General features: G+C 38.3%; 1 protein-coding gene across 3 annotated transcripts in view; it reads right to left on the minus strand.

Annotated features, from left to right (window-relative positions):
* Window positions 1-730: 730 nt before the first annotated feature.
* Window positions 731-17,420, minus strand: part of ZCCHC10 (zinc finger CCHC-type containing 10) — a 36,575-nt gene continuing 19,885 nt past the window's right edge. For 2 of the 3 annotated variants that reach the window (XM_015540074.2, XM_015540075.2), the window contains exons 2-4: window positions 8,325-8,489; window positions 1,843-1,884; window positions 731-1,192 (exon numbers count right to left, since the gene is read on the minus strand). In XM_015540074.2, coding sequence (XP_015395560.1) covers window positions 925-1,192; window positions 1,843-1,884; window positions 8,325-8,489 — 475 coding nt within the window. In that variant the 3' untranslated portion in view covers window positions 731-924. The remainder of the gene's footprint in view (window positions 1,193-1,842; window positions 1,885-8,324; window positions 8,490-17,420) is intronic. The other variant, XM_007087753.3, reaches the window with a different exon arrangement.

Here is a 17,420-nt window from a genome sequence, read left to right on the forward strand (position 1 = left end):
AACTTAATAAAAGGCAACCAACATCGCCCTAAGTTTTGGTAAAAATTACCTTTCTTCCTCTTCCTTTTCCTCTCCTACCTTTTACAGCATATTAACACACAAAGATATTTATATCACTTTAGTTAAATTAAACTTTTAAGTGACTCTTTTCTGATACACACAACTTATCAAAAGGCACCAAGATTGGACTCCTAAGTACTTTCAGAATTTTGGTTCCTTTTTAGGTTCCTCTAGATTGATTTTCCTCAGACAAGAGTAACTCTAAGAACCAGAAGAAAACGAATGACATAACACAGTAAGTGGACACTTGTACGAATGAAAAGGCATAAATATATTAATAGGTTCCTTGAGCTTTTCATTTAAGAAGTCACAATAACCTTCTGAACATAAACATAAAAATCGAGCACATTTATTAAGAGGAAAACTCCTCTAAGTTTATAGTAACAAGGTAGTAAATCTTCCATAATAACACAGCCAAAAGCATGAGAAATTCACTGCCAGACATTGTGGTTCATTATCCTGAAAACATGTCTGATACGTAGCACTAACATGTAACAAAGTGTGGCATTCATTTCACAGGGAGAAAAGAAAAGTTTCATCACAATAACAGATTTACTGGATTCAGCTTTAAGTTTTAGAGATATATATTAAAGATAAAAAAGAAAAACAAGATTTACCCTTAAAATAAAAAAAGTCTTTTATATATATATATATATATATATATATATATATATATATATGCACATACATATATAATCCATTATTAATACCCTTTATGCTCTTATGATGTGTAAAACATTTAGAAACTTCCAAACTCTAGAAATGTTGACTGGTTAACCTGTCTGGCCTTAACACAATCTAAATTCCCTTTCGAGAATGACACTGATGTGTTCAGTCCGGCAGTCCAATAGGGATGGAGCGATTCTATTTCTTTTTCTTCTTCTTTGGTGGTTCATCCTCGGAGCTGCTCTCTGTGCTGGTGCTGCTGCTACTGGAAGAGCTAGAATCTGAGTCTGAATCAGAGGACGAGGAAGAGCTCGTGGAGGAGGATGAAGACGATGAACTGGAGGAACTTTCATCGGTGTCACTGTCCTCTGAGGAGGATGAGGTAGATGTTTCTTCACTCTCAGATGAAGAATCGCTGGCTGAACTGTCACTGCTATTGCTACTGGAACTAGTGACACTCTTAGACCTGTTAGACAGTGAACAGTTACATGCAGGGGAAGCTGACCCTTCACAGAATGTTTAAAAAGCAATTTCATGGGCGAACGAGGTATATGCATACACTGAAGCCTGGCTACCACGGGATCCCTAGATGTGATGCGCTGGGGACTGTGTGACTAGTAATCCCGCAGCAACCGCAGGTTTTACTTTAATAATGTAACTCTCCTGGATGGAGTTCAAGAGCAGTGTTCCTACTCTTAATATACTCCAGAATGAATCATGTTAGAATAAAGTTGCAGTGTAGTTGTTGGGTTTATTTAAGCCTTGGAGAGCATGGTAAATGTTTCATAATCTTTACTCTCACCAGATATATAGCTGGTCAACAATTTTTTTTTTTACCAGTCTAATAATATTTCCTATTCTAATAGAATAAGAGAGATTTCTAAGAGAAATTATTTACTACTTCCAGGTATACTCTGGAAAGTTGGAGAAAAAGGAAAAATGAAGCCAATAAATTCCAGTCAGGTAAAGAGAGGAAAAAGGGATGATACTTAATCACGAATTACAGACAAGAGATTTCAGATCCAAATTTTATCACAAGTGTTTTAAAATCACTCTTTTCATCCCTCCAATGAGTATTCTTTATTATCTACATAATATTCCTAAAGCCACACTTACCTTTTTTTCTTCGTCTTTCTTTCTACATTAGTTTCTCCGATGCTGATAAACATGAGGGGGAGAAAAGCTCCTGTTAATAGTGATTATACACAGCTCAGGCAAACCCTTCAGCTATCCCCAAAACTGTTTTACATTGGAGAAACACTTTGTCTTTCATGACAAGTACTGACTCCAGTATTTTCTTGTTATAAGCAATAAGTTAGTTTCCTACTATAGGCTGCATATGATACATGCAGTCAACTTAATCAGTACTTAAAAGGTGAGACAGATATTATCAACTGTATCTTAGAAGCCAGGTAAGTTGGTGGTTAAGAGGACTGAGTGCACCAATTTGATTCTTTTTAGTTTTGAGCTAAGGTTGACATGGCTAAACCAACTACTTATGGAATAACAAAACAACAGTAAAACACCAACTATAATTTGAGTTTTCAGAATTATCTTATAAATGACTATTTCATTAAAAAAAAAAAAAAGGAAAGCAACCTTTAATTTAAAATAACCATTTCTGGGGGCGCCTGGGTGGCTCTGTCCGTTGAGCCTCCGACTTCAGCTCAGGCCATGATCTCATGGTTCATGAGCTTAGCCCGGCCTTGGGTTCTGTGCTGACAGCTCAGAGCCTGGAGCCTCCTTCGGATTCTGTGTCTCCCTCTGTCTCTGCCCCTTCCCTGCTCACACTGTCTCTCACTCTCTCTCAAAAATAAGTAATAAAAACATGTCTATAAAATAACCATTCCTGGGGGCACCTGGGTAGCTCAGTCTGTTGAGCCTCCAACTTCAGCTCAAGACATGATCTCATGGTTCACAGGTTCAAGTCCTACATGGGGCTCTGTGCTGACACTTTAGAGCCTGGAGCCTGCTTCGGATTCTCTCTCTCTCTCTCTCTCTCTCTCTCTCTCTCTCTCTCTGCCCCTCCCCTCCTCATGCTCTGTCTCTGTCTCTGTCTCTCTTAAAAATAAATAAACATTTAAAAAAATTAAAAATAAAACAAAATAACCATTTCTAGGGCATCTGGGTGGCTTAGTCAGTTGAGCGTGTGACTCTTGATTTCGGCCATGATCCAAGGGTCATGGGATGGAGTGCTGTGTTGGACTCTGCACTAGGCATAGAGCCTGCTCTACTCACTCTCTCTCTAATAAAAAAATAAAAAAAAAAAAAGAAATAAAATAGCCATTTCTTTTTCTGCATGTCCCCTAAATGTTCAGTTATTTACTATTTGATTTATTTAGTTAGTTTTTTTTTTTTTTTTTAAGTACACTCCACAACCAGCGTGGAGCCCAATGTAGGACTTGAACTAATGACCCCGAGATCAAGACCTGAGCTGAGATCAAGACTCTGACACTTAACCAACTGAGTCACCCAGGCACCTCCAGTTATTGTTATTTACTATTATTAAAACCAGACACTTAATACTTCAAGACTGTGTTCCCTCACATTTTTTTTTTAACGTTTATTTTTGAAAGAGACAGAACGTGAGAGGGGGAGGGGCAGAGAGAGAGAGAGAGAGAGAGAGAGAGAGAATCTGAAACAGGCTCCAGGCTTCGAACTGTAAACACAGAGCCTGATGCAGGGCTCAAACTCACGAGCTGTGAGACCATGATCTGAGCTGAAGTCAGACACTTAACCAACTGAGCCACCGAGGCGCCCCTACTCACATTATTTAAAAAGAACAAAGTCTGATGATTTTTGAATGAAATATACAAATGGTTTGCTGCTATATTTCTGCCAAATATACATGCTACATCGGGTTTTCAAATTACATAATTACTTCTATTACTATAGCACTGTCCTGTAAATTTAACATTTTTATATTCTTGACTTCTCTGTATTTCCTAGATAATGTTGGTATCCTTATTTTCTGAGTCTTTGAATATAAATATACATTTATGTAAAGTTGTCTCACATAATGGAATTACTACAATTGTTATTTTCATGGTAAAATAAGTGGTAGGAGTACATTTATCAATCACACGAGAAAAATTCATGATCACTGAGATTCATACACTTTCATCATTTTATCAGCGAACCAAAAATCAGCAGTTTTTATCTAATAGAGCCATATCTAAAATTCATGTAGTTTTGTGTATTTTTTTTTTAAACATTTATTTATTTTGAGAGGGGCAGAGGGGCAGACAGAGGGAGAGAGGGAGAATCCCAAGCAGACTCCACACTGTCAGCACAGAGCCCGATGCAGGGCTGGCTCTTACCAACCATGAGATCATAACCTGAGCCGAAATCGAGAGTCAGACACTTAACTGGTTGAGCCATCCAGGTGCCCCTAGTTTTATGTATTTTTAAGAACAAGATATTCATACCATACAACTAGAAAAACAGAAGTAAATGTTGAAATTATTCATAACTATTATACTTTATTAAAAATTTTTTTAATGTTTGTTTTGAAGAGAGAGAGCACAAGCAGGGGAAAGGCAGAGAGAGAAGGGGATAGAGGATCAGAAGTGGACTCTGCATTGATAGCAGTGTGCCTGATGCAGGGCTTGAACCCACAAACCATGAGATTATGACCTGAGCTGAAGTCGGAGGCTCAACTGACTGAGTCACCCAGGCACCCCTATATTTTTTTAGGACAGGGCTCTTCAAACATTTTTTGCTTTTTTTTTTTTTTTTTTTTTTAAGAGAGAGAATGACAGAGCACAAGCAGGGGAGAGGGGCAGAGAGAAAGGGAGAGAAAGAATCCCAAGCAGGCTCCATATTCAGTGCAGAGCCTGACGCAGGACTCAATCCCATGACCCTGGGATCATGACCTGAGCTGAAAACAAGAGCCAGATGTTCAACTGATGAGCTACCCAGGTGCCTCCCTTTTGCTTACATTCTTTTCTTAAAAAATGTTTATTTTGTGTGTGTGAAAGAGAGCACATATGCCAGCAGGGGAGAGGAAGAGAGAGAGAGAGGGACAGAGAAAATCCCAAGCAGGCTCTGAGCTGAAAGACACAGGGCTTAATCGCATGAACTGAGATCATGCCCTGAGCCAAAATCAAGAGTTGGACACTTAACCAACTGAGTCACCAGGCGCAGCCCTCTTACATTCTTAATAAAGAATTTGAAAAACTTTTTTTGCCTCTTCCTTTTTTAAATCCAAGTTTTAATATTAACGAAAAGTGTAATGACTCATCTCATATATATAATTTTAAAAGAAAATTATTATATCATTTGGTAATTGTATCCAATGGAAAGTAAATGCCACAGTAATTTGATACCTCCTGTAATTCACTCAAAAATTACGAACAAGCTTATCTTTAACAGTTGGTACTTTTACACTGTCTTTTTTCCTCACTGAACTTCAACTTTTTTTTCTTTTTGTTTTCTTTTTCTTAAAGTAGGCTCCATACTCAACATGAGGTTCAAACCCACAACTCTGAGATCAGGAGTCACATGCTCCACTGACTGAGCCAGCCAGGTACCCCTGAACTTGCACTTTTATTCTCGTTTCCCTATAGAAAGTATCCTAATATATTTTTATGGCAAAGATTTTTAGTGATCACTTACAGTATTTCTCGGCAATAAAAACAGAGACATAACTTAAAATTGTATTTTTTAATTACATATGATCCTAAGACTTTAAAAGTGTTTAAAAATTCTGAATTGAGCAACCATTACTGATAATACAATTGATTAAAACAATGTAGAAATACATTATAAATTTTAAAGTTTATTTATTTTGAGAGAGAGAGAAGGAGAAAGGAAGAGAAAGAATACCAAGCAGGCTCCAGGCCACCAGTGCAGAACCTGACACGGGGCTTGAACCCATGAAATCATAAGATCATGACCTGAGCCAGGATCAAAAGTTGGACATTTAACTGACTGAATCACCCAGGTGCCCCAATACATTACAAATTTTAATAATTATTACACATCAAAGTAAATTTATTGGAAATGCATCTCTTAATGACATCGAGTGTTTTTCCACTTAATGTATCCATGGATCTTATTGCTAAATTCCAACAAGGTTCAGCATTAATTCAATTCCTATATTTAATTTGTATAGATTTGACCCTAAGAAACCTTGTTAACCTCAACAGTTGGGAATAGAGTTTTGTTGTAGCAATGTTACTGTTTGAATTCCTTCAATGTTGTATTCCATGAATCACAAAAATGTATCATTAAAAAACACTTTTATGGGCACCTGGGTGGCTCAGTTGGTTAGGTGGCTGACTCCTGATTTCAGCTCGGGTCATGACGTCATGTTTTGTGAGTTTGAGCTCTGTGTTAGGCTCTGTGCTGGCAGCACGGAGCCTGTTTGGGATTCTCTCTCTCTCTCTCTCTCTGCTCCTCCCCTGCTTGTGCTTGCTGTGCTCTCTCTCAAAATAAATAAATAAACATTTTAAAAAATAATAAATTAAAAAAATACTTTTAAATTGGGAGCTCAATTAGGTCTTCCTTCAGGTTTCCTGGGGAAAAAAAAATTACAAAAGAGTTTGCTCCTAATAATTAGAGCTATTCACTTTCTTTGTACATATACCACTATTTTGAAAAATGTTTTCACACATGAAGAAAGAGAATGGAAAAGGAGAACTGGCAGGCAAGTTCTCATACAAATTTAGTTTTGAAAAAGTATGTATGAATGTTGATGACCTAGAAATTGATTACCTATCTATTCCTGCATAACCCTTGAGGAGCATTCATTTCCACAAATTGGGAGACTGCTACCTTGAAAGTCCATGTGTTTAAGACACTATTATATAGCTAACAGTCCTTATGAAGATGCTGCTTCTCATCTGTAGCACTGAGTACACCTGACACCTTCCCATTTCAGTTTCTAAAACATGTTTACTTACTTAATTCAAAGCAATTTTAAAATCTTTATTCAAAGGACACAAAAGGGTAAGTAACACATTTCCAGGTCCCTCCTACCCAGTTCTCCTTCTATAATGGAGCCACGATGGGGCGCATGGGTGGCTCAGTTGGTTGAGTGTCCAACTTCAGCTCAGGTCATGATCTCCTGGTCCGTGGGTTCGGGCCCTGTGTCGGGCTCTGTGTTGACAGCCCCGAGCCTGGAGCCTGCTTTGGATTCTGTGTCTCCCTCTCTCTCTGCCTCTCCCCTGCTTGTGATGTCTCTATCTATCTCTCAAAAATAAACAAACGTAAAAAATTTTTTTTTTAGAATGGAGCCACTATTATGACTCTTTTATATTTCCAAAAAAATTTCATTATTCCTTCTCTTCTTTTTTAACATAAATGATAGCATATTATATATACTGTTTTCTACCCTATTTATATACTTAGTTTAAGTATCTTGGATGTCTTTCCATATTGACTCTATAACAATAAAGGGAACTGGATAAAAAATGGAGTTGGGAAGCTCTAAAGGGGGGTTCTCACACACTACCACTCATCATTAACAGCAGACCCCAACATGAAGAATAGTACCTTGCATTCTTGAGTAGGAAGTAGCTTACTTTTACCATTCCAGCAGGAGGAAGGACAGTTTTCTTCTTGTCTAGCAATAGCAACAGCCAGGAGAAACTGCCACGGTCGTCCAATGAGAATCTTGATCTCTTATTCTCTTCCAATGGACTTTTGTTTAAAACAGCCCTTCTTGGTGCACCTGGGTGGCTCAGTTGGTTAAGCATCTGCCTCTTGCTTTTGACTCAGGTTATGATCTCACTGTTTCGTGAGTTCAAGCCCAACTTCGGGCTCTGGGCTGGCAGTGAGGAGCCTGTTTGGGATTCTCTCTCCCACTCTCTCTGCCCCTCTTCCACTTGCACTGTTTCTGTCTCTCTCAAAATAAATAAATAAACTTAAAACAAAAACAGCCCTTCCCAATTTCCTCTTTTCCCCAATAAAAGCAAGCCCTTCTCCTTTGTTCCCTGGACCTGCCTATGGTTTGCCATGGTTTGTTTGTCCCGGATTGCAATGCCTTTACTATTCCCGAATAAACTCATTTTGCTGGTAAAATAACAACTGGCCATTTTATCTTTCAGGTTGATGGCTCATATAACCTACCTCATAGTCTGCTGTCATTTCACTGGCAGTTAAGTCAATAAAGTACAATGATTAAGAACAAGGCCTGGCTGGTTTAACACTTAATCTTTCCACTTACTGACTGTGTGACACTGACAAGTAACTGAACTTTTCCAGGCTCCAGTTTCTTCACGTGTAAAATGGGGATAATAGTACGTACATTAATTGTACAGATGTGATGCTCGAATAAGCTAATAGGTGTCAAGAGCTTATATAGCACCTAGGACATAGTAAGCACTCATTAAATGTTAGCCTATACTATAATCTAAATCTGGATAACCACCATGAGACATTTAGTTGTTTAATAAATTCTATAAATAAAAATACTCCTTTGGAGAGTGTCTGGGTAGCTCAGTTGGTTGCGTGTGTGCCTCTTAATCTCAGCTCAGGTCTTGTGGTTGTGGGTTCAGATCCTGCACTGGGCTCTGCATTGGGTCTGAAGCCTACTTAAAAAAAAAAAAAAAAGAAAGAAAGAAAAAAGAAAAAACTCCCACATGTACACTTACCTTTGTTGTAATAATAATAATCTGTTTTCTTTTTCTTTTAAAGCTTTCTTTAGTTCTGCTGTTCTTGAAGGCCTATGTAGGTATTTTCTTTTTCCTGTGCATTCATAAGTCCAATGTCCAAATTCTAAGCATTTCTGACATCTTACATGTTGCTTATTTGCTTCACTGCAGACCAAAAGAACAGAAAGAAAATAGAATACAGGACTTAAGATTTTGACTTGACATTTTCTATCCTGAAAAGTACACATAATGTAAATATTTTTAAGGTCAAATATAAACATAATTTTATACTTTGTTTATTATGTCAGATTTAATTAGAAGGCAGGATACTAAGTAGTCAAGAACATGGACCTTGGGAGTTAGAACTCCGTTCAAATCTTCATTCCTCAATTCCATTCCAGTAATGGCAGACTAGGTAACTCAGACCAACTCCTCAGCTCAGAAATAGAAAAGACAGTCAAAACATTTTTAACAATCTGCTTGAGGCATCAGAGAACTAACGACGGGGTGAAGAATCTAACCAAGCCAAAATATGGAAGAAAATGGAAATCCACAGCAGTCAGCTCTGTATTTAAGTCAACTTGAGCTGGAAGTGTTTGCCCAGCGGGGTAAACCTCATTATAACAAGCCACAGAAATAAACTATGTATCCAGGGTTAGGTCTCTGAAGATTTATACTCTGAGAATAAACCAACTGTATATGGAATACAGCTCTGCTTCTACTCATCTAGGAGAAAAAGAAAAATCCCAATCCTATAATCCCTGAAATTGGATTAAGATGCAGCAAGTAAAGTCAAATAGATGAAAAGAATTGGAAAGGAAAAAATAAAATGTTCATTCCTCACTGATGACATATTATGTACATGGCAAATCCAAAGAATCTAGAGATAAAGTATTTTGAAATAATTAGAATTCACAAGATCAGCAAGATTTCAGATTGTGGTCAGCAAACTTTGTAAAGAGTCAGATAGCAAAAATTTTAGGCTTTGCCAATCAGGAGGTAAAATTGAGGGTATTATGTAGGTACTTATCTAACATGAGAGAAAACCCAATTCCACAAATATGTTATTAATAAAATTATTCCACATAAAGGAGGTTTACTAGGGAGAAGAATGGAATTCTTTTCTAGAAGATAACATTTCACTCATTTGAGGTTGAAAGTTAGTGTTTCCTACTATCCAACTGACCATACATATATACATGTAATTAACATTCTTTTTTTTTTTTTTTTTTTTTTAATTGAAAGAGGGTGCAAGTGAGTGAGGGGCAGAGAGAGAAAGAAAGAGAGGAGTGCGGCTCATGTTCATCTGAAGCAGGGTTGTATTGATCTGAAGCGGGGCTCCTGCTCACCCAAAGTGGGCACAAGCTCCCCAGATGCCGGACTCAAACTCATGAACCTTTGGCTCATGACCTGAGCCAAAGTCAGATGTTTAACTGACTGAGCCACCCTGGTGCCCTGTAATTAACATTCTTGAGAGCCCACCAAAACAAGCAGCAAGTAGGATTCAGCAGATGACTGCTGAACTCTGTATTAGATACAAGGTAAACACATAAAAGTCAATAGAATTTCTATAACAAAAACAGTTAGGATGACATTTTAAAAGGTGATATTTATAATTTCCTGAAAAATATCAAATACATAGAGATACAAAGAAAATATGTACAAGAGTTCTTTGCACAATATAAACATTATGAGAGAAATTAAACATCTAAGTAAGTGGCTATATGGAAAAATATACCATGTTCACAAGAAAACTTGGTAATTTCAAAATGTCCATTCTCCACAAACTGATCAATAGATTCAAAGCAATGCCAATGAAAATCAAAACAGGTTGTTTGTTTTGTCAACCAACTTATTCTAAAATGTATATGGAAATTCAAAAGGCCAAGAATAGCCAAAATGCTCTTGTAAAGGAATAAGTGGGAGAAGACTTAGATTAAAAGTCATTGACTTAATGATACAGCTATACCAATTAAAAATATGAAATTGGAGCAAAGATACACAAGCCCATGGAACAAAACAGACTGCCCAAAAATAGACTAATGTATGTAAGAATACTTATTTTATGACAACCATGGCACTAGACAGCAGTGGGAGAAAAGATAGGTTATTAAGTGTACAGGGACAACTGGTTATACATATGGAAAAAATGAGACTTTACTCTCTACCATATACAAACATTGATTACAGACTGGTCAAAGAATACATGTTTTACAAGATGGTATAAAAAAGGTGACTTGGAGGGGCACCTGGCTGACTCATTTGGAAGAGCATCATCTTGAGGTCGTGAGTTTGAACCGAACTGCACGTTGGGTGAGGAGATTAAAAATAAACAAACAAATGAACAAAAAGTGAAAAGGGTGTCTGGCTGGCTCAGTCGGTTAAGTGTCGCACTTTGGCTCAGGTCACGGTCTCGTGGTCTGTGACTTCGAGCCCTCATGGTTCATGAATTCGAGCCGCAAGTCGGGCTCTCTGCTGTCAGTAAGGAGCTTGCATCTGATCCTTTGTCTCTCCTCCTCTCTGCCCCTTCCCTGCTGGTTGTCTCTCTATATAAAAATAAATAAATTATACACACACACACACACACACACACACACACACACACACATATGTATGTATACATATAATATAATATAAAGAGAGTAAAAAGGGAAGCCAAGCACTAACAGTGCAGAGACTACTTGGGATTCTTTCTCCCTCTCTCTCTGCCCCTCCCCCACTCTCTCATGCACGTGCACTCTCTCTTTCAAAATAAATAAATAAACTTAAAAAACAATTTAGAGAGAAAAAAAGGGGAAGGGCCGTCTGGGTGGCTCAGGAGGTTAAGCATCTAAATCTTAGTTTCGGCTCAGGTCATCATCTCACCGTTCAAGGGACTGAGTCCCGCATCGGGCTCGGCACTGGCAGTGCGAAGCCTGCTTGGGATTCTCTTTCTCCTTCTCTCTGCCCCTCCCCAACTTGTGCTGTCCCTGTCTCTCTCAAGATAAATAAATAAACTTAAAAAACCTTTAAAATAAATAAAAATTTAAAAAATAATAAATAATAAAAAAAGGGAAGCCAAGAAGTTGGAGAAGATGTTACAAATCACCAAGAAAATGACACATCATAGAAAAATAAGATGAAGTGGAAAATGGGAAGACTGCACAAAAATGGGCCTGGGAAACACAAATCAATAATAAACATATAAAAAGTTGCTCTTTAGGGGTGCCTGGGTGGCTCAGTCGGTTAAGTGTCTGATTCTTCATTTTGGCTCAGGTCATGATCTCACCGTTTGTTAGTTCAAGCCCTGCATCAGGCTATGCACCGACAGCATGGAACCTGCTTAAGATTCTGTCTCCCTCTCCCTCTCCCTCTCTGCCCCTCCCCCGCTTGCTCTTTCTCAAAATTAATTAAAATAAACTTTAAAAAAGTTGCTCTTTACTAATCAAAGAAAAGCATATTAAATGCTCAAAGATACCAAGGCATACGTACGTACCAGAAAGAATAAAATTAAAAACTGAGAATAACAAATGTTAGCAAAGATACATAGCAAGAGGAACACATAACCATTGTGTGTATGAATGCAAACCGGTACAACCATTTTGAAAAAAAATATACTATAGTTAAAGAGATGTACACTCTATGATCCAGTAGTTCCACTCATAAGTATTTATACAACAGAATTCAATGCACAGCTATACCAGATAACATGTATAAAAATATTGCTTTCCTTTATGTAGCTCTTAAAACTTTTGAAACAATCATACCCTTATAGAAAACTTCTAAGTACAGTTCAAAGAACTATTTTTCCTGTATCATTTGTAAACTGCCAAACTGATGACTCATCAACTCAGAATATTTCATTGCATTTTTCTATAAACTAGGATATTTTTCTAGGTAACAAAGTAACCATCAAACTCAAGAAATTAAAATAGATACATTCCTACCATTTAATCTTCAGACCCTTACATTTAAGGGACATCAAACGTCCCAATAATGTTCTATATAGCAAAATCCAATTCAGCATCTACGTTGCCTTTGTAAAGTCTATTTGATTTCCTTCTGTCTAATGAGTTCCTTAGTCGTATCTTGCTTATTATGACCTTAACAATTTTGAAGATTACAGGCCAGTTATTTTGTAGAATGTGCTCCAATTTGAGTTGCTTTCAAGCTCACTCATGCGACTATCAGTAGGAAGCTTCAGTTCCCTGCCTGTTGACCTCTCCACAGATAGGGCTGCCTACAACACGGTTTTCCCCAGAGGGAGTGACCAAGGCAACTTAAGAAAGAAGTCATAATTTTTTATAACCTAATCTTGAAAATGACATACCATCACCTTTGCTGTACTCTGTTGGTCACACAGACCAATCCTAGAATAACTTGAAAGGAGACTGCACAAGAGTGTGAATGCCAGAAGGCAGGGATCATTGGGGGTTATCTTGGAGGTCAACTACCACATCTGAGATCTCTACATGATTAGATTCAAGCCATGCCTCTTGGCAGGAATGTAACAGAAATGGGCTGTGTCGTTCTCACCATATTCCTACCAGGTGACACAAGATGGTAATTTGTCTTATTACTGATGATATGCACTCTGATTCCTTGATTAAGGAGGGTTGACCAGAGTTTACATTCTAAAGTTACTTTTTGTACTTTTGTAACTGTGGTGGTTGTAAATGATGTCCACAAATTCTTTCATACTCTTCACTTCAGAAAAAAAGCCCTAATTCCCCACCTTTGAGGGTGGCTTAGATTTAGCAATCTTAGATTTAGCATCTTGCTTCTAACAGAATAAATCAGGATGGTGTGACTTTGAAGATTAAGTCACTTAGCTGACATGTCATGCAGACACTGAAGCAGCCTCTAGGGAGGCCCATGTGGTGAAGAACTGAGGCTTCCTGCCAATAGCCCTGTGAATGAGCCATCTTGGGAGACAGATCTGCCAGTCCTGATCAAGCCTTCAGATAACTGCAGCCACTAAGTTCTGGGGCTCCTGGGTGGCTCAGTTGGCTAAGCGTCTAACTCTTGATTTTGGCTCAGGTCATGATTTTACTGTTTGTGGGATCGAGCCCCATGGTGGGCTCTGTGATGATGGTGCACAGCCTGCTTAGAATTCTCTCTCCCCGCCCCCCCCGCCTCTCTGCCCCTCCTCTGCTCATGCATGTGCACTCTCTCACTCTCTCTCAAAATGAATAAATAAAAATTAGGGGGCGCCTGGGTGGCTCAGTTGGGTAGGAATCCAACTTTGGCTCAGGTCATGATTTCACAGTTCGTGAGTTTGAGTCCCACACCAGGGTCTGTGCTGATAGCTCAGAGCTTGGAGCCTGCTTCGGATTCTGTGTCTCCCTCTCTCTCTCTGCCTCTCCCCAGCTCGCACTCTGTCTCTCTCAAAAATAAACAAACATTGAAATAAATAAATAAATAAATAAATAAATAAATAAATAAATAAATAGAAGCCACTAATTTCTGGGATGATTTGTCACACAACTGTAAGTGAAAACTGATATAACAATAAGTATTTTGTGGGTTGGTATTTCAAAGTACATAAATATCTTGCCCACTAAGTTTTTAGTTCATTTATTCATCTATCAGTATGAACTCATATTTTTCTATCTTATTCAATAAGGTATAATTTGTTACATGATTTATGTTGATACTCAGATTGTCCTAGATGTGGTCAGTGGAAAGGAATCCTTTCAAGCTGGGTTCTGTGTCCTTTTGACATGACTTCTTCATTTTGGGGATACTTCCTTGCTCTCTGGTACAACAAAAAATTTTAGGCTCATCTACTTTCCTTGTCCCGGCCTGCAATCAGACTGATGGAGCCATGATGATATTCAGAGTCACATTTCTCTTTCCACTTAGGCTCTGACACCTCATATCAAATTACACTTCCCCTTCCCTGTGTAGATATTTTCTCCATGAGGGTGATAACTTATGCTAAATTGCTCCTCTGTGTGGACACCTTCCTCACCTTGCTTGGGATCTGATACCCTACACTGGACCTTCCCCCCACTTTAGGGATCTGACACCCTGCAGTGGCCCTTCCCCCCACTGGATGCCCTCCACACCCTGCTGATGCTGCAGATCACTTCACACATCTATGTAGATGCCCTCCTTACCCACTTCAGCTCCAATACTCCAATGCCAAGTCAACCCTGTGCATGGAGGCCTATCTTGCTCTACACTACTTAATGGCTTTAGGGGTGACTTGTTCAAGAAGGGAAGAGGAAGAACTAAAGAATATTCATAACAGCATGATTTGTAATTTCCTCAAAACTGGAGGGGTGCCTGGGTGGCTCAGTCGGTTGTGCATCCGACTTTGGCTCAGGTCATGATCTCCCGGTTTGTGAGTTCAAGCCCCATGTAGGGCTCTGTGCTGATAGCTGGGAGCCTGAAGCCTGCTTCAGAATCTGTGTCTCCCTCTCTCTCTGCCTCTCCCCTGCTTGTGCTCTGTCTCTCTGTCTCTCAAAAATGAATAAATGTAAAAAAAAAAAAACAAAAAACCCTGGAGATAACATCCAAGTAGAATGGATAATTTATGGTACAGAATACAGTGAAATACTTCATAATATTAAAAATGAACAGGGGCAACTGGGTGGCTCAGTCGGTTGGGCATCCGATTTCAGCTCAGGTCATGGTTTCGTGGTGAGTTCAGGCCCTGTGTCAGGCTCTGCGATGATGGCTCAGAGCCTAGAGCCTGCTTCAGATTCTGTCTCTGTCTCTCTCTGCCCCTCCCACGCTCTCACTGTGTTTCTCTGTCGAAAATAAAATAAAAACATAAAAAAATAAGAACAAAAAAAATGAACAAACTTCACAGATTTAAGAAGCCAGATTATTCAAAAGAATCCAAATTGTCTGATTCTGTACAAAATTCAGACACCGGCAAAATTAAACTCCAGTGCATAGTTAGATGGTAAAAGCACAAGGAGGAGCAAGGAAAATATTACCATAAATGTTAGGTGACAGATTACGTTTGGGAAGGAGGAAGAAGGTCATGAGTGGGAAGGCCTTAATGGCTTTTGGGAGACTGGCAATTTTATTACCTGATCTGGGTGATAACTGATATGGGAAACGAAGGCAAAAGAAAAAAATTAAATTTCCTTACTACTTACAACCCATTGACAAGTCCTTCAAGCAGGAACAGTGACCTTCCTGGGGTAGCTCAGCTGCCTTAATGTTGACACTTTACTAAGGGCAAAAGGCAATCTTAGCTTAACATTATTCCAATCCCTCAGGATCCTGTGATTCTACTTTAAACATGTAAGAAATTCCTTAGGAAATTCCTTTATCTCTACTCCCCAAGATATATGTCAGCAATTACCCTTCAAGCATACGGCCTACTGATATACATCTTCTGAAGGGTCTCATGACTGAGGGTTTACTGAACAGTAATAAATGACCTCTTCCTAATAACAGCTAGCACCCTCAGGGTCCTGGAAACCTTGTTTTCAAAATTCCTTGGAGACTTATGCTTTCCCTAACACTCTTGCAACTTGAAAGTTTAAAAGCAGTCACCTGTCACAAGCCCAGTGTAGCTCTTTCTGCCACAGGTTCTTTAATAAAACCACCTTTTTGCAGTGAAGATGTCTCAAGAATTCTTTTTTTAAAATTTTTATTTAATTTTAATTAATTTTACTTTATTTTTTTATTTAAAAAAAAAGAATTTTTAAAATCTTTATTTATTTTTGAGAGAGACAGAGTGAGAGCGGGGGAGGACAGAATCCAAAGCAGGCTCCAGGCTCCGAGCTGTCAGTACAGAGCCCTAAGCAGGGCTTGAACTCATGAACCATGAGCTCATGACCTGAGCCAAAGTCAGACGCTTAACCAACTGAGCCACCCAGGCACCCCTCAAGAATTCTTTCTTGACCATTCACTCCAAACCCAAACATTTCCACATCGGTAATCAAGTAGAATGTTCCTTTATAATAATTTATTAAGTGGCATAGTTATATCGTTTGAACTTTTTTGTACATGTGCTTTATTTCACAACAAAGGTTTTAGAAAATCTTGGCTTTTGGGGTGCCTGGGTGGCTTGGTTAGTTAAATGTCCAACTTCAGCTCACGGCATGATCTCATGGTTTGTGGGTTAGAGCTCCATGTCAGGCTCTGTGCTAACAGCTTTAGAGCCTGGAGCCTGTTTCAGATTCAGTGTCTCCCCCTCCTCTGTCCCTCCCTCACTTGCACTCTGTCTCTCTCTTAAAAATAAACATTAAAACATTTTTTTTTAATCTTGGCTCTTTCACTACATAGCTGTATGCTCTTTAGCAAACTGATTTTGGAATCTTAGATTCCTCTTCTAAAAAATGCAATAATACCCACTTTTACTATGTTATTGTGAGAATTAGATGACACCATAACCAGGGCTTATATTTATCATGTGCCAGGAATTTAGCTAAATATCAGTTATGAATAATCACATCTATTCTCCATAACAACTCAGTGAGTTTGAAAGAACTATCCCCACTCTATAGACTAGGATGTATACATAGCAAGCAGTAAGGCATCTGGTATAAAGTAACACACAATTAATTGGGAGTTATTATTGCCAATCTATATATTGTATCTGGATTAATGATACATGGCACTTTAAATTTTCTCATAACATGGTTGCATGATGAGATGCTGGGTTCTTAATTTTGACCTAGAGCAGTCACCTATTTTATCTCTGGAGAACACATAATTGGTGCTCAGTACATGTTTTTAAAAACGATTACTGAAATAGTTAAGTGTTTAAGAGGACATATATTGCTTATAGTGGGCTTTTCATTAGTTAATTCCTGCATTGTGGACCAGGTTCTGTAATCTTGACGATAATTTAGTTTTAGCATCTGTCCAAAATTTAATCCTAATCTGAAGACTAATGTTACAATTAAAGAACTAAGACTATTTCAGTAGATATAGTATTAAAAGATAATAAAAAAGACCCAGCTTTTTGATTAGTAATAGTTCTTAAGTTTCAGCAAGCAACCTCCAGAGCCATGATGATAATTTCAGACTTTATCTGAACATGTAATGTCATAGCAAACTTTTAAAATCATCAACCATAAAACATTCTATGGACTTAATATTAGCTTTTGAGGCAAAAAGAACCATTAACACATTTAACACATAACA

Source organism: Panthera tigris, chromosome A1 (assembly GCF_018350195.1).
Source record: "Panthera tigris isolate Pti1 chromosome A1, P.tigris_Pti1_mat1.1, whole genome shotgun sequence".
Taxonomy (NCBI): Eukaryota; Metazoa; Chordata; class Mammalia; order Carnivora; family Felidae; genus Panthera; species Panthera tigris.